This window comes from Hemitrygon akajei, chromosome 10 (genome assembly GCF_048418815.1).
Source record: "Hemitrygon akajei chromosome 10, sHemAka1.3, whole genome shotgun sequence".
Taxonomy (NCBI): Eukaryota; Metazoa; Chordata; class Chondrichthyes; order Myliobatiformes; family Dasyatidae; genus Hemitrygon; species Hemitrygon akajei.
The window spans coordinates 135,098,436-135,120,681 of NC_133133.1; the positions used below are offsets into that span (position 1 = coordinate 135,098,436).

Here is a 22,246-nt window from a genome sequence, read left to right on the forward strand (position 1 = left end):
TGAAGAACTTGTGTGTGATGCAGAATAAAGTAGTAAAATGAAATTGTAGATTGCATGCTTAAAGGCATATATCGAAGTAGATTCTTCAAAGGGGCTGTATTTTTATGGTTTTTTAAAGACTTGATTCCTTCACCATTCCAGGAAAGTGGTACTATGTTGGAGTGAGTGGTGTTACTGCCTCACAACCCCAGTGATCCAGGTTCAACCTGCACCTCCAGTGCTCTCTGTGCAGATTCTCCTTGTAACTATGTGGGGTTTTCTCCTCTTTCCCAAAGACATGCAGCTTTGTAGGTTAATTGGATGCTGAATGTTCCCCCTGGTATTGGTAGTTGGATAATCAGGCTGAAATTTGGACAGTATTACAAGTGACGAAAGGATTGATAAGAGTAGTTGACGCAGCCTGGACCATCATGGGCATAGCCCTCCCCAGCCCTGTTTCTGATTCTGATTCTGACTATTGACAGCATCTACATGAGATGTAGATCTAGTCATCTAGTAAACTACTGAAGGTTTAGAAAGCAAGAATCAGATAGGACTCTAGAAAGTTATAAGGTAGCCAAGAATGAGCTTAAGAATGAGTTTAAGGAGAGCTGGAAGAGGACATGAGAAAGTTTTGGTGAGTAGGATTAAGGAAAACCCCAAGGTTGACTAGATTGAGTGTAGGACTGATCAGGGATTAAAGAGAAAGTGTATGCCTAGAGTCAGAGCAGGTCCTTAGTATTCAGTATTCACTTTGCCTCAGTATTCACCAGTGAGACAGATCTTGATATATGTGAGAACAGCATTTAATAGGCCAATGTGCTAGAGCATGTCAACATTAAGAAAGAGGATGTGCTGTAACATTTGAAGAATACGGATGGAAAAGTCCATGGGATGACAGATGACACAAAGGTTGGTGGTGTTGAGGATAATGTAGAAGGTTGTTGTAGATTACAATGGGACATTGACAGGATGGAGAGTTGAACTGAGTTCAATCCAGAAAAATGGAGTTCGGCAGAAAAGTGTGAAGTAATACATGTGGAAAGTTGAACTTGAAGGCAGGGTACAGGGTTAATGGCTGGATACTTAGCATTGTGGAGGAATGGAGGAATTTTGGGGTCTATGTCATTGATCCCTTAAAGTTACAGAACAAGTTGATAGGGTGGTTAAGAAGGCATATGGTGTGTTGGCCCTCATTCATCAGGGATTGAGTTCAAGAACTCAGAGGTAATGTTGCAGCTCTACAAAACTCTGCTTGGACCACACTTGGAGTATTGTGTTCCGTTCTGGTCACCTCATTATAGGAAGGATGTGGAAGCTTCAGAGAAGGTGCAGATCAGATTTACCAGGATGCAGTTTGGATTAGAAAGTAGGTTGTATGAGGAAAGATTGAGCGAGCTATGGAATTTCTTTTTGAAGCGAATGAAGATGAGAGGTGACTTGATAGGCTTGATAAGATGATAAGAGGCATTAATAGAGCAGACAGCCAGCATCTTTTTCCCAGAGCAGGAATTACTGATATGAGTGGTCATATTTTTAAGATGACTGGAGGAAAGTATAGAGGAGATGTCAGAGGTAGCTTTTTACACAGAGAGTGGTGGGTGTGTGAAACACAGTACCAGGGTGGTGGTAGAGGCCGATAAATTAGGGACAGTTAAGAGACTCTTAGGTACCTGGATGATTTCGGAGGGAAGGGTTAGATTGATCTTAGAGTAGGTTAAATGATTGGCACAACACCATAAACCAAAGGGACCATTCTGTGGTCACTGTTCTATGTTCAAACAAGATTCAGGGATGATGTGGTAGATTATGAGAAGCATGGAGAGGGTAGACAGTCAAAATCTTTTCCCCAAGATAAAGCTATTAATGACAAGATGGTATAAGTTTAAAGCGAGAAGAAGATATCTTAAAGTGGATCTGAGGAGTAAGTTTTTTTTTTAACATAGAAAGCATTTCCTATCTGGAACAATGCCAGATGGTGGAATTAGGCATAATCATATGTTTAAGATGCATTTAGACAGACATTTAAATATGCAAGGCATGGGCTATGGACCTAATGCAGACAGATGGGATTAGTGCAGGTAGACAATAAAGGTGAACACAAATATCTGTACTGTGCAACTCTCTGACTATAAAGCAGAGGGAGAAGTTCCCTTGTGATCTTATGCACAACAAATGATTTGAGGGAAGTTATGACTTTCTTCTGTAGGAGAGAAATACAATGCGAGTATAAACTTGGAAACTGTTTTCCAACTAGGAGACTTTTTTTGCCATCAGCCTGAGAAAAATAACAAATTACACATGCATATTTTAGGTGATACTGAAAATGCTGGCAGTATCTAGCAGGTCAGGAAGCACCTGGATTGATGACTATCACCACTGATGCTGTCTGACCTGCTGAAAATCTTAAGTGTGTTTTGTTTTTATTTTGGATTTCCAGTACCTGTAGTGTTTTGTTCTTAGAGTTTTTAAATAAGATACTTTGACACTTATCTGATTGTAAGATTTGTGGGCTAGAGTAATTTAAGGAAACTTTAATTTTAGTTTTCAACAACTTACACAGACAAAGGTTCGATGCAGAAAAGCTTTCAAATAAGACTATACCCATGTTCTGACACCAAAGACAAAAAACAGTGCTCCAGCTCAGGAACACTTTGCACTGAAGCACTGATAATAAAATTGTTTTTGGACACTGCAGCAGTCTATGAAACTCCCTTGATATGCTCGGTTAATGTTTCATTTTTAATATTTTTACATTTACCCAATTCACTTTAGAATCAGAATCAGAATTTATTATCACCGGCAAGTGATGTGAAACTTGTTAACTTAGCAGCAGCAGTTCAATGCAATACATAATATAGAAGAGAAAAACAAATAATAATAAATAAATAAGTAAATCAATTACAATATATGTATATTGAATAGATTAAAAATGTGCAAAAAACTGAAATACTGTATATTAAAAAAAGTGAGGTTGAAGCTGTTCCTGAATTGCTGAGTGTGTGCTTTCAGGTTTCTGCACTTCCTACCTGATGGTAACAGTGAGAAAAGGACATGCACTGGGTGCTGGAGGTCCTTAATAATGGATGCTGCCTTTCTGAGACACTGCTCCCTGAAGATGTCCTGGGTACTTTGTAGGCTAGAGCCCAAGATGGAGCTGACTAGATTTACAAACTTCTGCAGCTTCTCTCAGTCCAGTGCAGTAGCCCCCCACCCACCATACCAGACACTGATGCAGCCTGTCAGAATGCTCCCCACGGTACATCTATAGAAGTTTTTGAGTGTATTTGTTGGTATGCCAAATCTCTTCAAACTTCAAATGAAGTATAGCCGCTGTCTTGCCTTCACTTAACTACATCAATATGTTGGATCCAGGTTAGATTCTCAGAGATCTTGACATCCAGGAACTTGAAACTGCTCACTCTCTCCACTTCTGATCCCTCTATGAGGATTGGTATGTGTTCCTTTGTCTTACGCTTCCTGAAGTCGACAGTCAGCTCTTTCGTCTTACTGTGGCACCACTCCACTAGTTGGCATATCTCACTCCTGTACCACTCCTCATCACCACTTGAGATTCTAGCAAAAATGGTTGTATCGTCAGCAAATTTATAGATGGTATTTGAGCTATACCTAGCCCCACAGTCATGTGTATATAGACAGTTGAACAGTGGGCTAAGCACACACCCTGAGGTGTGCCAGTGTTGATCGTCAGCGAGGAGGATATGTTATCACCAATCTGCACAATTTGTGGTCTTTTGGTTAGGAAGTTGAGGGTACAATTGCAGAGGGAGGTACAGAGGTACTGCAACTTCTCAATCAGGATTGTGAGAACGATGGTATTAAGTGGTATTTATTCAGTGAATAAAGTGTTTTACTATAGTATAAGAAAATTCACAGAGTTTGAAGGCTGGGTCCCAGAGTCTGGTACATCAATTACTTAAGACCAATTGTCCCTGATCCCCATATTTCCAAGATTTCCAGATGAATGCAGTCTCAAGTTAGAATAAACTTAATGAGTGATCATCCAGAAACTTATGAATCATTTTTGCAGACATGGAGTTTAAAACACAAATTATCCTTAATCATTCTGCCTTTTGTTAAGACTGACACTTCAGCACTGGTTAGAGATAGAGCACAGAAACTTTGGCCCGTTATTCTATATTAATCCCTTTCTTTTGGTATTCTCTTTAAATTTTAAGATTAGCTTTATTTGTTACGTGAACATTGAACCATACAATGAAATGCTTCATTTACATCCAATCAATTCAAAGAGGATTGTGCTGGGCAGCCCACAAATGTCGCTAGACTTCCGGCACCAACATAGCAAGCCCACAAAATAATAATCCTTATGCTTATGTTTCCACATTTCCATCATCATCCCTCAGATTCTAGCATTCATCAACACCCTGGGGGGGGGGGGGGGCAATTTATAGAGGCCAACTAATCTTCGTGTCTTCGGGATGTGGGAAGAAACCTGAGTGTCCAGAGGAAACCCATTATACAAACTCCGCACAACACTGGAGGTCAAAATTGGATCTGGATCTCTGCTGATACAAGGCAGAGGCTCTATGAGCTGTGCCACTGTTGCACCAAATATGTCACTGTTGTTCCTCTGCTCAGGAAGCACGACAGTGTCTCTACTTTCTTAGGAGTGTGCAAAGATTTGGCAAACTTCTGTAGATGTGTGGTGGAGAGTATTAGTTTGACTGGTTGCATCACTGCCTGGTATGGAAGCACTAGTGCTCTTGAAAGGGAAATGCTACAAAAAGCAGTAGATACGTCTCAGCCCATCAGGGGTAAAACCCTCCCCACCATTATGGATATCTATATGGAGTGCTGTCGCAGAAAAGCAGCATCTATCATCAGACACCACCACCACCCAGGTCATGCTCTCTTCTCGCTGCTACCATCAGGAAGAAGGTAGCCTCAGGACTCACACCACCAGGTTCAGGCATAGTTATTACCGCTCAGCCATCAGGCTCTTGAACCAAAGGAGATAACTTCACTTAACTTCACTTGCCCCACCACTGAAATGTTCCCACAACCTTTGGACTCTCTTTCAAGGACTCCTCATCTCATGTTCTAGATATTTATTGCTTATTTATTGTTGTTATTATCTTTGCTTTTGTATTTGCACAGTTTGTTGTCTTTTGTATGCTGGTTGAATGCCCGATTGGTGTGGTCTTTCATTGTTTATTGTTCATGGTTATTGAATTTTTGAGTACGCCTGCAGGTAAGTGAATGTCAGGGTAGTATATGGAGACATATATGTACTTTGATAATAAATTTACTTTGAACTTTGAACTGCTAAGTCCCTTATGTCCTACTCTTGGCTGTGATAGTCTTCCAATTCCCTTCTCTTCCTACACCTCCAATACATACCTGTTCCTAATTCCCAACAATCTTCCTTTCAGACATCCAAGCTGAGATTTGGTTATCACCCTCCACTACAAATTTAAGATGCCCTATGATCAGCCATGCCCCCTCCCCCACGAAAAAGAATCCAAGCCTAGCCTCTCTGTCTTTGTAGTATCCCTCCCTTCAGTCTTTTGTCTCAAATCTAGCAGTGGCTACATTTAGCTGCACATAACTTTGAGTTTCCCACTTGAAGTCTGATCATGGCGTTGTTCCATATTTACACTGTTTCATGTGGTATGAATTATTCTGCATCTAAGGTGAAAGTGTCCTGTTAAAACCAGCAAGCCATAACTGATGTTAAGTAAACTTGGGAAGTGATTTAAACTTAATTGCTGTGAGCCGAAGGTCTAAACTGTGGCTCTATTTTTTTAATATGAAGATTAGCAAGAATTTCTATGCTGACAGACATTCTGGCTCCTGTGTGAAGTTACTGCCGTTGTTTCCTTATTTGACTTGAAGTGCGTTTTAATGCTGCTTTGGAGGTAAAGGGTAATGCATCTAAATGACGTCAAATATATAGCAACACAAACCGCGGTCTGACAATATACTGCTTTCATAAGTCAAGAACTCTACACCATGTTGGGAAAATGTGTTTGTCCTCCTGGCATTAATGTAATTGATGTTTGTCCTTGTTAAGGTTATAGATTTTGATTCTTTTAATGTGAATGTAGTTAAGCTACCAGTCTCATACAACCTCAGTGCATTCTGTAATGATTTTATCGAGGATTCCCCAATTTTTTTTATGCCATGAAGCCTTACCATTAACCAATGTGTCTGTGGACCCCAGATTGGGAAACCCTGATTTAATCTGTATGAAGAGTATGTAGCACAATTTTTTTTTCACTGTACTTTGGTGCATGTGACAATAATAAACCAATCCCAATTGATTCCAATTCCAAGCGATGGTTCAGGGGTCCTGGAGAGACCTTTCAGGCCATCTTGAAGTTCTGTTGCTGCTCAAAATTGAAGCATGATTGCACTGAATTTACAGTTAGTAACTATTTGTCTTAATCTGACTAGAGGTCGGAAACAATGAGGCTTTTGATTAGAACCTGCCATTGTATTCAGATGTGTAGTTAAATGCATTGCATGATTGGAACATTGTGTGAAAGATATGCAGCTACCATCAGGACTCTTACTAAATAAAATAGCTGAAAGTGTGTTGCACACCAAATCTATTAGAACTGCCTTGACTATTGGAGCAAACGGAATTGTGAGATCCCAATAATTCACAGTGCAGTGAGTGACGGTACCCAATCTTAAACCATTGGAGTCAAACAGCAAGGTCACACATGACCATTGAACATCCATTTACACCAATCCAAGTTCATCCTCCCCGCATTCCCATTAGCCACCCCAGAATCTACCACTCAACTGCACACTAGATGCAATTAGCAGAGATCAATTAACCTACTGAGTGGCACATCTTTGAGATGTGAGAGGAGATCCGAGTACCCAGAGGAAACCACATGGAAACAGGGGAATTCCACACAGACAGCACCGGGTGTTAGGATTGAACGCAAGTCACTGGAACTGTGAGACAGCAGCTATCACTGTTGTAAAAGTCGACTGGTTCCTCAGCGTCTTCAGGACAGGAAATCTGCCTGCTTTACCCAGAGAAATCCGATATGTTCCATCCACCCTAACTTATTTTCCCTCTAGCCCTTCTACATATTCTCATTTGGATACCGTTGGTTCTTTTGTCACTTGCCTATCTGAGAGATAATTAACAGCAGTGAATTGCACATCATTGGGATGTGGAGGTGGGGGGGAGGTAGCCAGAGAACCTGGCAGAAACACACATGCATGTGGGAGAGTACAAATTGTGCGCAGTCAGGATCGAACTCTGATCTCCAGAGCATAAATACTAACTGCTGTACCACGTTACTGTCCATCCTATTAAAAATGTCTCATGTTTTAGTCCCAAAACAATGTTAACCATTACCCAGAATATACATAGTCTTTGTATCATTGTGGAAGTCATTGTTCAATTCTCTGATTATATCTGTGTCTAATATAACATTAAGCCTTGGCTAGCTCGGTTGCAGAGAGCACTAAATGTTACGTCCTTGGCTTTAGTGTAAACCCGTAAGTAGTACTTGTCCTATTCCTCACACAAGAGAGTGATACATTAACAGAGATGAGTGATGAAAACAGCACATGTTCCAGTGTGTTTACTTTCCATTGACAAGAAGTCAATTTGGTGATCAATCTGCATGTACCAGTCATAAAACCATCTCATTGGCTTCATCTCTTCTTAAAAAGTGCCTGATTTGTTGGAATACAGTCTGAAAATTGCTGTGCTGATGTTATATGCATTCAGCATACTGCTGCGCACAGATTGCCTGCTGGTATATAAAAAAAATCAAACCCTGTGCCAACTTTCAGAAGAATTGAAGTTCCCCAGCAATCAAACTTAAATACCTAAATGTACAGTGGAGCTAAATTGAAACCACATTACCTTGCATTGAGAGAACTGTAATGGTGTTACAACTTTGCATCTTCATTCTGCAGAGATAGATGTTAAGTTGCTTGTGACTGAAGTGGATCATGTCTGAGAAAGGTTTGAGATCCTTTCCCACTCATCCTGTTAGCTTCCCTGTAGACATTTTGCAAATTGTTGCAGGCTCTATTATAAATCAGTTAATAATAAATTATTATTTAATTGATTTATTCTTAACGTCAGTCAAGTGAGTTGATGAGTTGCTTCCATCCTGATTCTGTTGGCTCTGCGATGACTGATGGAACCAAAGTGGGACCACTAGACCAGGTGGTGCACGAGGTGCCTGCATGGTTTGGGAGGTGGAGACCTTGTGCTCTTTGCACAGGGTTTCTGTATGCCCAGGGTATCTCTTGATTCCACTTTTTCCACTTTGAGTGATCATAGGCTAGCAGATTCTCAGTAGTCAGTGGCGAATTGCAAGGAGACTGTTGAGAAAATCCTTGAAGGGTTTCTTCTTTTCTCCTGGTGATCTTTTGCTGAAATAGACTGGAGTGCCTCTTTTGGGGGTCTGCTGTTAGGCAGGGCAAAGATGTAGATGTGTAATTAGAGACTCGAGCCTCAGGGAGCACCTGAGTGTTTATCCAAGTTGTTTTCTCTGAAGACTTCCTGATAAGTGGCTACCTTTGTTGGTTCCTTGAGAACTTTGGTTTTTGCTTTTAATTCAGTTTTTGAGATCTGCTTGTTGCTGCTAAGTCTGCCATTATTGCTTATAACCATATAACAATTACAGCATGGAAACAGGCATCTCGGCCCTTCTAGTCCGTGTCGAACGCTTACTCTCACCTAGTTCCTCATGCCTCTTGATAAGTCACCTTATCCCTCATGCCTCTTGAGAAATTAGAATTGAATCTCTAGTCTTTCTGATGAAATTATTTTCACATTGCTGCTGAATAGGGAGCTTAAGAATGTTGTGACTCAGAAAGAAATCTGTAGTGGTGGTGTAACAAAGCATTTGCTGTCTTTGTCTATGCTGGTAGAACCCATTGGTTTGGGAGGTGCTAGCCAAGTAGCCAAGCAAGTAATTACAGTGCATGTTGTAGATGGAACAAACTGATCCAATGGTGAAGGAAACAAATGCTTTGGGTGATGTGTCGGGAGACAATCAAGTACAGGTCCTCCCTAGGATTTGGGAGAATTCTGTTCATCTGAACTCTGCATAACCCCAAAAAGAATCAGAAATGCAACTGTGAGCTGTGCTTCCACATAGGATAAGATGCCTGTAGTAGTTGTCAGATACACCCCACCAGTCTTCCAATTACTCATTGCTCTGTACAAGCTATACTTAAGTCAAATAATTGTAATCTGGAGACAGCCTATTAGCTGTTGGATAATGCCAAGCTTCTTGTGAATTGGGGCTACACTCAGCCAGGCAAATGCAAAAGATGCCTTCACACTACAGACTTGTGCCCTGCAGATGGAGAAAGGTTTCAGAGATAGCTCTCTAAGTTTTATTTGTCACATATACATTGAAACATACAGTGAATGCATTGTTGGCATCAACGACCAACACAGTTGAAGGATGTGCTGGGTGCAGTCTGTAAGTGTCGCCATGCTTCTGGTGACAACAAAGCATGCCCACAGCTTACGAACTTTAACCTATACATCTTTGGAACCTGGGAGGAAACTGGAGCACCCGGAGGAAACCTCACAGTCACGCGGAGAACATACAAGCATCTTACAGACAGTGGTGGGAATTGAACCCTTAATCGCACTGTGCAGGATGGCAGGCTCTAACTTGTTCTTGTGGTCTTTTTGTAAACTTGCATGGTCTAGTTGAGATTCCCATCTATGTTGTTCCTTGGGGTGTTGGTGATGGAGATTCCAGTGATAAGAATGCCATTGACTATTAATACTAGTGCTTAGACTGCTACTGTTTATTGCTTATCGAGCAGCTGCCTCACAATGCCAGCAACCTGGGTTCAGTCCTGATCTTGGGTGCTGTCTGTGTGGTTTTCCCCTGTGACTGTATGGGTTACCTCCAGTTTCATCTCACATGCCAAAAACCTGTAGGTTAGTAAGTTAATTGATCATTCTAAGTTGACCCCGGTTTGTAGATGAGTTGAGGACTCTGGGGGAAGTTAAAGTGGATATTGGAAAAATTTTTAAAAATGGGATAAATGTGAATGAGTGGTTGGTGGTCAGCATGGAGACATTAGCTGAAGGTCCTGTTTCAGTGCTGCATGTCTCTCTGGCTTTATGGAAGTCATTGATGAAGCAGCAGAAAATGTTTGGGGTTTATCCACTGCCCTGAAGAACATTTATATTGGGGCTAGGTTGATATACCTCCAGGGACTATGGCCACCTCCCTTTGTCCAGTCATAAATGGCTCCAGTCATTGGGGATCAAAGGGATAATGCCTCAATGACTGGGGCCATTTAGGACTGGAGAAAGGGAGATGGTCTTAGTTGCTCGAGGTCAATCATCCCATCCCCAGGAAATGTTCTTCAGGGCAGTGGATGAAGGGCAAACATTTTCTGCTTTTTCAGTAACTTACAATTTTACTAGGGCTTCTTAAGCTGCCTTTTGTCAGACATGGTCACCTCATCCACAGTTCAGCTCTTTGTCCCAGGATCTGGACCAAGGCTGTAATGAGGTCTGTAATCTTGGCAAGACTAAACAGGGCATCAATAAGTTGGATTACTGGCGGTTGCCATTTGTTGGCAGTGTTAATGATACATACTATCACTTTGGAAATGGTTAAGAGTAGACTGATTGGATAGTAATTCACAAGATTGGCTTTATCCTGCTTCCTGAGGCCAGTACATTTCTGGATACATTTCCAAATTGTTGGGTCGGTGCCAGTGTTGTAATTGCATTGGAACAACTTGCACCCAGAAGCGAGGCTGGCTCTGGAGCATAGGTCTTCATTACTACTGCTGGCACATTGTCTGGTTCAAGAGTCCAAACAATATGTTTGGCACTTCTGACTGAACAGCCAACATTCAGCATTTCCTATGCTGATTCCCCCCATCATTTAGATTTGGGATGTTCTTGGAATCCTCTGCTTCCATTAGCTGTGTCATTGGCTTACTAGTATAATCTGGCTGGACTGCAGATCTGATCCTTTGGCTGTGAGGTCACTTAGTTTTGTCTGTTGAAGCTTTTGCTGCTTTGCACGCATATCAGATTGGCATTTCATAAGTTTTTGTCCACCTGATGCTGTCCCTGGCACGGACTCTGGTACAAAAAGCTAGACCACTTACTTATGGACTGCATTTATGTACTTTTTCGCTTCTGTCAATGAATCACAACACTTCATGGATTCCTAATTTTATCTACTGGATCTGTCTTGAGTCTTAACCCATTTTTTAAATGCAAATGTTACTGTGCAGTGGTGATTTCTACCAATTCTCTTATAGAATCAAGCCTCTCCTACAGCTGGACTGATGAGGATGAGGTTAAGTTCCTTTATCCCTCTACAAATGCACTCTCAGCATTGTGTGCTCCTCAGCTTAGTCAGTGGTGATGCTACCAAGCCATTCTTGATAGTGGTCATTGAAGTCCTCCAGCCAAAGTGCATTCTGTGCTTTTGCTACTCAACAGTGTTGCTCAACATAGAGGAGTACTGATGGACCAGCAGATGGAGAATGGGAGGCAGTTATCCTTGCTTGTTCTGATCTGATGCCTTAAGACTTTGAGGATTCCAAGGGCTGCTCCATTCTGTCTGTGCTATCCCTCTGCCTGCTGTATCCTGTCCTTGGAACTCTGGTTGAGAAATCAATGTGTTGTAGAACAGTACAGCACAGGAACAGGCCCTTTGGCCCACAATGTTGTGCCAAATCAGTTAAATTAGTAATCAAATAGTTAACTAAACTAAACTCTTCTGCCTACACAATGCCCATATCCTTCCAGTTTCTTCACATTCATGTACTTATCTAACTATATCTTAAAAGTCTCTGATGTTTCTGCCTCTACCACTACCCCAGGGAGCACATTCCTGGTACCCGCCACTCTCTGTGTAAAATAAACTTGCCCCTAGCATATTCTTTGAAATTACCCCCTCTCACATTAAACGCATGCCCTCCGGTATTAGACATTTCAACCCTTGGAATAAAGATATTATCTGTCTACTTTATCTATGCCTCTGATAATCTTATAAACCCCTATTAGATCTCCCCCCAGCCTCTGTCACTGCAGTGAAAATAATCCATTTGTCCAATCTCTTGTTATAGCACGTGCCTTCCAGGCTATATCCTGGTAAACCTCTTCTGCACCCCCTCCCCCAAAGCCTTGACGTCCTTTCTATAATGGGGCAACCAGATCTGTATTGAATACTCCAGATGCAGCCGAACTAGTATTTTATAAATCTGCAATATGACTTTTGAACTAAATGCCTCAACTAATAAGGGCAATCATACCATCTGCTGCCTTAACCACCCTATCAACTGCGTAGCCACTTTCAGGGAGCTATGAACTTAAACTCCAAGATCCCACTGCTCATCAAACTGTTAAAGGTGTTGCCTTAACTGTGCATTGTCTCTTTGCATTTGATCCATCAAAGTGCAAATACTTTACATTTTGCTGGATTAAACTCTATTTGCCATTTCTCTGCCAATTCTGCAACTGATCTTTATCCCATTGTATTCTTTGTTAGTTTTCTACAATACCACCAACCTTCGTATCATCTGTATACTTACTAACCCATCCATCTACATTTTCATCCAGGTCACTTATCTACATTACAAACAGCAGAGGTCCCAGTATAGACCCCTGTAGAACACCACTGACGACAGACCTCGAATAAATCCCTTCTATGTGCAAGCCCATTCTGAATCCCAATGGCAAACTCACCATGGATCCTGTACATCTTAATCCTCTGTACGAGCCACCCACGAGGAACTTTGTCAAGCACCTTACCATGTAGACAACATACACAGCTCTACCTTCACTAATTATCCTTATCACCTATCAAAAAACTCAATCAAGTTAGTAGGGCACAACTTGTCCCGCACACAGCCTCTTTGGCTCTCCCTAATGAAGCCATGTTTTTCCAAACGCCCATAAATCCTATCCCGATGAATTCTCTCCAGTAACTTTCCTACCACTGATGTGAGACTCACCATTCTGGAGTTTCTTGGATTATCCCTTGTCCACTTGTTGAGCTACTTACCACTCCTTTGGGACCTTGCCTGTGGCTAGAGAAGACAAAAAATATTGGTCAAGGATCCAGCAATCTCTTCTCTTGTCCCTCGCAACAACCTGGGCTATATCCCACCAGGCCCTGGGGAGTGATCTACCTCAATGCTATTTAAGAGATCCAAAACTATCTCCTCTTTTACCTTGAAATGCCCTACCATATTAATAAACTCAGCAATGATCCGTCTATCTTTCATATCCTTCTCCTTGGTAAACACTGCTGTTATTAAGGACCTTACTCACATCCTGCACATCCAAGCAAATACTCCCCTGCATTATCCTTGAATGATCTTACACTCTCCCTGGTTATCCTCTCGCTTTTGATATATGTATATAATGGCTTGGGATTCCCTTTAATCCTACTTGTCAAGGACTTTACATGGCCCCTCCTGGCTTTCCTAATTGCCTTCTTGAGTTATTTTCTGTCCTCATTATAACCGTCCGTTTGAGGATTGTATTTGAGTCTAGCTTTACATACTTACATACTTCTTCTTGACTAAATTCATCACCTCTCTCGAGTTCCAAGGTACTTTTACCTTGCCATCCTTGTCTGTTCTTCTTGCTGGAACATACCTGCTCTCTGATCTGTGTAATAGGTCTTTAAACACATTCCACGTGTCAGATGTGAACTTGCCCAGAAACAGGTTAACTTTTCCTGATTCCTAATCACATAATTTGCTCTGCTCCAATGTAATACTCTTCTGCAAGGTCCATTCGTATCCTTATCTATATCTGTCTTAAAACTTAAGGAGTTGTGGTCACTGTTCCTTAACTGGTCACCCACTGAAATGTCAGTCACCCAGCCAAGATCATTACCCACCAACAGCTCCAGTACAGTCCCTCCTCTTGTTGGACTATCTAGATATTGATTTAAGAAACTCTTCTGGATGAACCCAACAAATTCTGCCCCTTTTAAGTCATTTGCACTAAGAAGGTCCCAATTTATATTAGGAAAGTTGAAGTACCCCATGACAACAACCCTATTGCTTTTACTTAATCTGCCTGCATATCTGTTCCTCAATGTCCAGGTGGCTATTGGGGAGGGAGCATCTGCAGTACAATCCCATCAGAGTGATTGCACCCTTCCCATTTTTGAATTCTACCTATATAGATTCAGCGGATGTCCCTTCTGAGTGCAGCTGTGATGTTGTCCCTGAATAGTAGTGCAACTCCCGCATCCCTTTGATCTCCCTCTCCATCTTTACTAAAACACCAAAACCCTTGGAGATTAAGCACCCATTCCTGTTGGTCTCTCAACCAGCTCAGTTCTGTAAAGTGTGTTACATCAGAATGTGTGCAGGTGGAGGTAAAACTTACTCCAATTTTCATTGAAGATATTAATGTCAGTCTGCCTGCAAATCCAGGACAAATCATCCAGGAGACACAAGAGACTGCAGATGTTGGGGTCTGGGGCAAAAAGCAATCTGCTGGAGGAACTTGGTTGGGAGGGGGATGTGGTCAGGCAGCATCTGCGAAGGCAAAGAAATAGTTGACATCTTGGGGCAAGACCCTGCATCAGGACTGAGAATATAAAGGTAGCCGGTATATAGAGATGAGAGGTGAAACAAGAGCTGGCAAGTGATTAGTGGATTGAGTGAGGAGGGGGTTGAAGGGCAGGAGGACCAAAGTGGGGAAGGAGGGATGGAGATAGCAGCAGAGGATGGGAGGTGATCAGTGGAGCTGCAGGTAGTGGAATCTAGTGAGAGAGGAAGGTGATGAGCCAAACAAGATAATGGAGGGATGCTGGGCAGATGGAAACAGTGGGAAGAGGGGATGAGACAAGGGAGCAAATGGGTAGAGTGAGTGTGTGATAGATAGAACTATGTGGGGAAGTGTAAAGAAACTGGTTAACAAGAAGTTAACAAGGTTTAAAAAGAAGGTATGTGCAAGAAAACCTGGATGAATCAGGAGAGAGAAACATAACAGAGGAGGTGTGGGTTCTCTGAAATTAGAGAATTCAGTGTTCATGCCATTGATTTGTGGATACACCTGCCAAATATCAGCTGGAGTTCCTTTAGTTTGTATTTGCCCCCTCCCTGCCAATGGAGGAGGACGAGGACAGGTAGGTCGGTGTGGCAATGGGCAAGGAGGTTAAGATGGTCATTGCAGATGAAGTGCAGGTGCTCAGCAAAGCTGTTGGCCAGCGAGCACTTGGTCACACTGAAGTTCAGGAGAGCAATTCAAGAGAACCAAATGCAATGGGCAAGGTTGAAGGCGGTGGATGAGAACCTCCGCTCGGCTGAGCAAGTGCTGAGAACTGCATTTCTCTCAGCACTGCTGGTTGACTTCGTATTCTTTCGCTTCTTTGGTTCTTTGGACGTGAACTTCCAAGGGCCCGTCATTGGTTACCAAGGTTACTGCTGGTATATGCAGAGTTATTGGCAGACAGGTATCAGTGAACTGAAGGTGCCATCCTGTTATCCCATTAACTCTGCAGAGGTTTTTGCTGCAACAAATAGCTCAGAATCCCAGTGAGACTGCTCTTCCTTGTTCCAGCTGACAGCAGCCTCTACAGCATACAAATCAGAAGTTTCCACTGAATGCTCGTGTGGTCTCTTGGGCTCACACAACCGTTCAGTAAGATTATGACAGATTTGATTGTAGACTCAGCTGCTCATTCCCTTCTAGCCAAAGTTATCTTTCACTGACTTGCTTATTAAGCACCTGGCTACCTCTGACAAAAAAATATTCAAAGACTCTGCTTCCTCTGCCCTTCAAGGAAGGGAATTCCAACGATTTTTATCTGAGAAGAAAATTTAGTCTCATTCCTGTCTTATTAGGTGATCTGTTGTGTTTAAAGAATGTACCCCAATCCTGGTTTCTGCTGCAAGGGAACATCCTCTCCCCACTGTGAAAGCCTTGGGATCCCGGCACCAGCAAACCGTGCCGACAGGCAGGGACTACTGTAATACTTCTGCAGCTTGTAAATCCCAAAGCATTTTAACTAGTGTCAGACAATCTTCCTGCAATTGCAGCAAAGATTTGGCATGGGTTTCCAGAGATTTTGATTCTATTTTTAAACATTTGTTTTTTATGAGCTTCTGGTTTGTACTCTCTGAAGCCTAGAGATTGGAGAGGCAGCCTGGACAAGGCCAAGAGCTTTCTTGCACCCTAGCAACACAGCCTGAGCATAATGGTTCACTGCTTATACAATATGGACCCTTCAGGACTGTGTAATGGACCTGAAGTCTGAAAGTGTATTACATTTATTTTCTGTCTCATTTATGAGGAGATACCAGACTAGCTGGGTTTGTTTTCCTTGGGACAGAGGAGGCTGAGGGGAGGATCCTGATAGGAGTGTGCATAATTATGAAGGGCGTAGAGAGTGTTGACAGCAGTAAATCTTTCCCCCTGCAGAGGAGTCTGTAACCAGACAGCAGAAGTGTAAGGTAAAGGGTAAGAGGTTCAAAGGGGTTGTAAGGAAGAGGTTTTTCACCAGGGCAGTAGTTGAAGTTGGGATTGCACTGCCCAAGAGGACTCTCACAGTATTTAAGAAATATACGGACAAGTACTGGAATTGGCAGCTATGGACTTAGAGCTGGTTAATGGGATGCGTATTTAGGGTGCTTGGTGGTCAACATGAATATTGGGTTGTAGGAGACTCAAATGCTGGAGGCTGGAGCACAAATAAAGCGCAGTTGGCATCATCTGTGGAAGGAAATGGGCAAATGGAGATTTCAGGACCAGACCTTTCATCAGGACATAGAGACAGCTTTTGACCTGAAATGACAACTGTTCATTTCTCTTCAAAGATGCTGCCTCACCCACTGAGTTCCTTCTGTGCTTTGGTTGGTTGGAATGTGGGCCGAAGGGCCTGTTCTAATGCTGTATGACTTTTTTTTTGTCTTTTTGGCAATTAAGGTTTCAAGATTTACAGGCTGAGAGGAAGACATCTGGGGAAAGTTAAGGGGCAGCAGCATTGGTAAGATGTGGACATTCTGCTTGACTGAACCACATCATGACCAGGGGGCCAGAGCCCACAGGGGACCATCACAGAGACCAGGATGCTTGGAAGTGGCCAGGATTTTGACGGTCAGTCAGGGCCCAGCAACCGTACAGGAGACTGTGTCCAGTAGTTCAGTGCAAGGGCAGCATGCTCCGCTGATCCATGGATGCTAAGCTCAGTGGGTCACCCCTCATTAGCTGCCTCGTCCTGTTATTTGTTTCACCAATAGGGAATGCATCCTATTTCCTCTGGAGCTGCTGGAGGTCAAATCATTGGCTCTGTTTCAAGGTCACCTTACAAATAAAACATCCTCATTGTCGATACGAGTGGCTGAAATTGGAGAGTATTTTCCAACCACTTCTGGTGAATGTTTAACTCTATAAAATGATGCCTGCTCATCTGGAGAGACGTTGCTGTAGCTTTGAGATTTGCTCTGCATTCCAACTGACCAGTCCATTTGGTGAATGCATTTCACCTCCTCAGTGTCTTCTGTTCTGTTGGGAGGCCAGAGAGCCACGTTCCTTTCATGAGCGTCAAGCATAAAACCCTGTAAGGGAGCATAAAAAATTATTCAGGCACCACAGTGAAGGGAAGCTGATTTCAACACAGTAAGCGAGTTGTTGAGGGGACACAGAAGGAGTCTGAGATCTGATTTTTGAAGATGGAGGCTGAGACTGTTAACATTTGTGTTTATTGGGCTTGATCCCTGTTAAGACATTCAGTTTTTGTGTCATTTTAAAGGACAATTTAATTCCTATAGAACTTTCAACTTCCAGGTAAGAGGAGCCAATCCAAAGAAGAGTAGACTAAATTGTTGGAGATCATGAGCGGTCCAATGGAGTGGAGCCCAGCTATGGGACAGATGATACTCTCGCCAGTTTTAACCCATACTTGGAATCACCTTCACTGAGATACTGTCCCATCAAGAAATTTGTTCCATCACATGAGTCCATGAGTCTTCCATCATTGCCCCATGGTCTGGAAGCTCTCATTCCTGGAAGAGACTTCCAGAGGCATTTCTGCCTCAGTAGCCCCAGTGGACATCCAATACATTTTCACAGAGCTTCCTCTTCTCTCTACCACGGTTATGTATCTTTGAGTGAATTATGAAACTCTCTCCCCCCACAAACACTGTTGTGTGTGTTGCTACTGTCTGGGTAGCTATTGTGAAAGCTGCAAGAAAATTAATTTCAGGGCAGCGCAAGGTGACATATGTACTTAGATAATAAATTTACTTCGAAATTTGAACTAGGCATAGTTCTTTGAAGCAATGACATCCAAGGCAGTGCTGCACAGCAAAATGTCTGCAGCTGTTGTAAACTGCATGCAGTAAATTACAATTTGAATTGCAATGTGGTAAATTCCAAGCAGTCAATTGCCACATAAGTGCAGCAAAATGCAGTAAATTTAGTGCAGTTCTGGGAACTGTACAGGTCCCATTTTAGCATCAGACTTTAGGAGTAAACATTGTTGTTCCTAACCATTTCTGACCAATTCCATGACTTTTATTGCTGGGGTCTGTAGGGACTTTAATGTCTACAAAGCACTGGTTGCACCAAAGAATGTTAAAATCTAACATCTGAGCAGCTGAAGCACATGTCATAACCATAGTTGGTTATGACATGCTGGTATGACTATAGCATTAAAACTGTTTCTTTTGTCTGTGTGCTGTTAGTTATACAATCTGAATAATAGGAGAGGGACTAGACAGTGGAAATGAGAATATCCTGGAAGTATTGCTACAGAATCCAAGGGAAGGAAGTTTGGCCACATTATCGAAAGGAAACTGGATTGAAACATGACAGAGTCTATGAAGGCATGCGGAATATTACCACTCCGTTTGCATTAGTCGAAATAACTTTGTGTTCTTCAAAGCTATGGATAGAGATAGTTGTATTGTTCGTGCAACATTTTATTATTTTCAGTCCACAGTTGGTATTGTGTGGGTTTCAGTGCAGAATCATTTAAGAAAGAAATATTGCAGATAGTAACAAAGAATTTGCTTACAGCCCTACTTCAGTGTGCAGTTTGAAACCTGGCAACGGTCCCAGAGCAATATATGTGTTAGTCTTGGCAGGGAGCTGGACTCTGGCAGCTATTGCAGGTCATTGTTTTTCTAATGTACTGTCTGGCTTGGGAGAGAAAGTGAGTGCCCTCTTTACAAAGTTTCCAGCATTATCACCTCCTGCCTTTCCCCTCTTCTCCCACCCACACACTCAGTGCAAGCCATTAAAATGTCCCTGCTCTTCTTCCCACAGCTCCCACCGTGGCTCCATCTGATGTTGGAGGAGGCGGCGGAAATCACCGGGAACTGACGATAACCTGGACGGTAGGTTTGGAACCAACATGTTCCAATTGAGTGTTGTTCAACCCTGCTGCCAAGTACAAGTGGCCAAGGAAGATAGGAGAATAAGAGTTCTTTACTGTATGTCCAATATATGACTGTTTAATAGCCTTGTTTCTCAATATGATCTCCCTGTATCTATCTCTCTCTCCATATATAAAACATTTCCCAATATGTTCTTTCATAAAGTAATTAAGTTCGTCTGGTCCGCAATCTTAAATAATGCCCAATGATCTGTGCAGTTTTGTTTGTCACCTTTTGTTTGCTGTTCTAACACTCCATAAAAATGTATCTATCACCTAGATCATTCTAAACGAATGCCATCATTTCCATTAAGAGTTGCTAGTAAACCACAAGACAGCATGTTCCTGACTTCTGCACCTGTGCATTTGCAGAGAGTAAGTCTCAAGCGCTCCTGAGGTTGCATGGCAGCACATCCGTCATCCTCTTCCATATTGGAAGCAGAGTCTGGCAGTCACCAGCTGTAACTGGTACATGTACAGCCGTCCCGTTCATCTGAGTGGGTCACCAATCTGGTCCCTCAAGAGAGGCACCATGTCACACAGCACAGAAACAAGCCCTTTGGTCCACCATCCTTGCTGACCAAGATGCACATCAAAGCGGTTCCCATTACCTGCATTTGGCCCATATCCCTCTGAACTTTCATATCTGCACAATTTGTGTAGCAAAGACTTCCTCTGGCAGCTCTTTCCTAAAACGTACCACCCTCTGTATGAAGAAGTAGCCCTTAAGATCATTTTTACATCCTTCTCCTCAAACCTTAAATTTATATCCTGCAGTTTTTGATTCCCTTTGCCTGGAGAAAAGACTACGTACATTCACTTTATCTGATAATGAAAATGCAGGTAGATATCTTATTCTTATTTGTTTTACTTAATCTCATTGCTTTTTAATTAGCGTACACCAATTAAATGGCTTCTAAGTAAATTCATTCTTCCTTCATTATTTTATTTTAGCTAAATAATTCATGTTTTTAATTATTGGTCTCTCAACTGTTTCTACAAGTCTCTGTCAAATACATTTGGAAACAGTTGGTAAAGTCTGATAGCACAATTGTTTTTAAAATCCATCAATAAATCTCTGGCCCGGTAATAAGCTTAAGAGATTCTGCAGATGTTGGAAATCCAGAGTAACACACACAAAGTGCTGGAGAAACATAGCACATCAAGCAGTATCTATGGAGAGGAATAAACTGTCAACATTTCAGGCCATTTCTCATCATCAGGACCAGGACCTGAGGCCCAGTTGTTACTCACGGATGTCCCTGCCTCCTGATGCAACCCTAGTGTAGAGTCATCGTAGAGCACAGCACAGAGCCAGCCCTTCGGCCTATCTAGTCCTTGCCGAGCCATTTAAACTGCCTACTTTAAACAGCAGTGAAGCCTGGAGTTAAATTTGACCTGTGGGGAAGAAATGGTTAGTGCAGCTACAGGTGTCAAACCTGAAGATTGAGCCAGATCAAGCAAGGTTCACCTCACTGTATACAAATTTTCATGCTTTGAAGAGAGATTACTATTCACACATAATACCTCTCTGAGCTACATGACAACTACTACAAAAATAGCCAAGTAAAGAACACATTGCAGATACAGTAAGTGATGACAGTTGTGGTTCAGTGACAATACTTCCATCTTTAAATTAGTGGATTATATAAACCCATTCCACTTTAGGGGAGAAGTTGTTGCTTCATGCAGGGTTGGAAGAGGATTTAAGAACAAAGGAAGTAAGTTCAGCACTATCCAAAGCCTGCCTTTCAACAGAAAATGGATGCCTCAGAAAAAGGTGAAGTGGTCTGAAGAGGTTTCTGATATCCACTGTCCTCTCAGAGTCCATCATGATCATTTGTTCTGTTACTAGTGTCACTAAAGCAAAGGATATTTAATCTAACAGAAAAGATTTGCATTAATGAACATTTTTCAGTCCTCAATATCTCAATGCATCTATGCAAACTACTTCGGAAGAGTAGCCATTGTTATAGGAAATGTGATCAGCTTGTGATCTGAATTGAGGGATAATTTGTTCTCCTCCATACAGAACTGTGGAATCCCTTGGATCAGAGGAATGATGAAACCTTGGATTCATAGCTCAAAGGGAGAGACTCCTTTTCAACTGGGTGACATGGACTCAGTGTTATAGCATCAACCAGGCTGGTGTCCCCGTGTAACCTAAACAGTAAATGCTGGAGATGCTCAACATGTCAGGCAACGTTGGTGTGAAGGGAAATAATGTTCCATTTTAGATTTGATTTAAAACCGTGGGCACCGTGGTGGCATTCTGAAGTTTGGAGTTCAATTCTGGCGCTGTTCCGTAAGGGGTCTCTGTACGTCCTTCCTGTGGAATGCATGGGTTTACCCCGGGACCTTCAGTGTCCTCCCACAGTCCAAAGATGTATTGGGCAGGTTAATTGGTCAATGTAAAATTGTCGTGTGATTAGGTTAGGATTAATGAGGTTTGTTGGAGTTTGCTGGGGCGGCATGGCTGGAGGGGCAAGAAGGGCCTACTCTGCGCTTTATCATTAAATAAATAAAATAAAATAAACCCCCCCAATCTCCGTTTCTCTCCGCACTTGCCGTCTGACCTGCTGAATACTTACAGCATTCTCTTTTTATTTCCACTCCAAAAAATGTCAGGTTTGCAGCGTCTGCAGTATTTGATTTTCGGATTATGTCTTGCATCAGAAGGGGAGATTTAAGGCTACTCTCTGCAACTTGGAGACAAGGCTGCCTACCTCTCTGTCCCTTTACTGTTACATGAGGGTTGTCCAAGGGTTTCCACCATCTCCATAAATAGTTTGAATGTCAGGGAACCTCTGACCCCTAATTTGATTTTGGATGGCTCTGACATTTATGCCACTGAAGTGAAGCCAGGAAGTTGTTTCAAGCCTTCAGCCCTAGGTCAT

The 22,246-nt window shown here is 42.3% G+C and overlaps 1 protein-coding gene across 5 annotated transcripts in view; it reads left to right on the forward strand.

Moving 5' to 3' along the window:
- The window catches only part of LOC140734701 (contactin-1-like), a 715,399-nt gene that overhangs the window by 562,790 nt on the left and 130,363 nt on the right, over positions 1-22,246 (forward strand). For all 5 annotated transcript variants that reach the window (XM_073059025.1, XM_073059024.1, XM_073059023.1 and 2 more), the window contains one exon: positions 19,241-19,311. In XM_073059025.1, the coding sequence (XP_072915126.1) occupies positions 19,241-19,311 (71 nt within the window). The remainder of the gene's footprint in view (positions 1-19,240; positions 19,312-22,246) is intronic.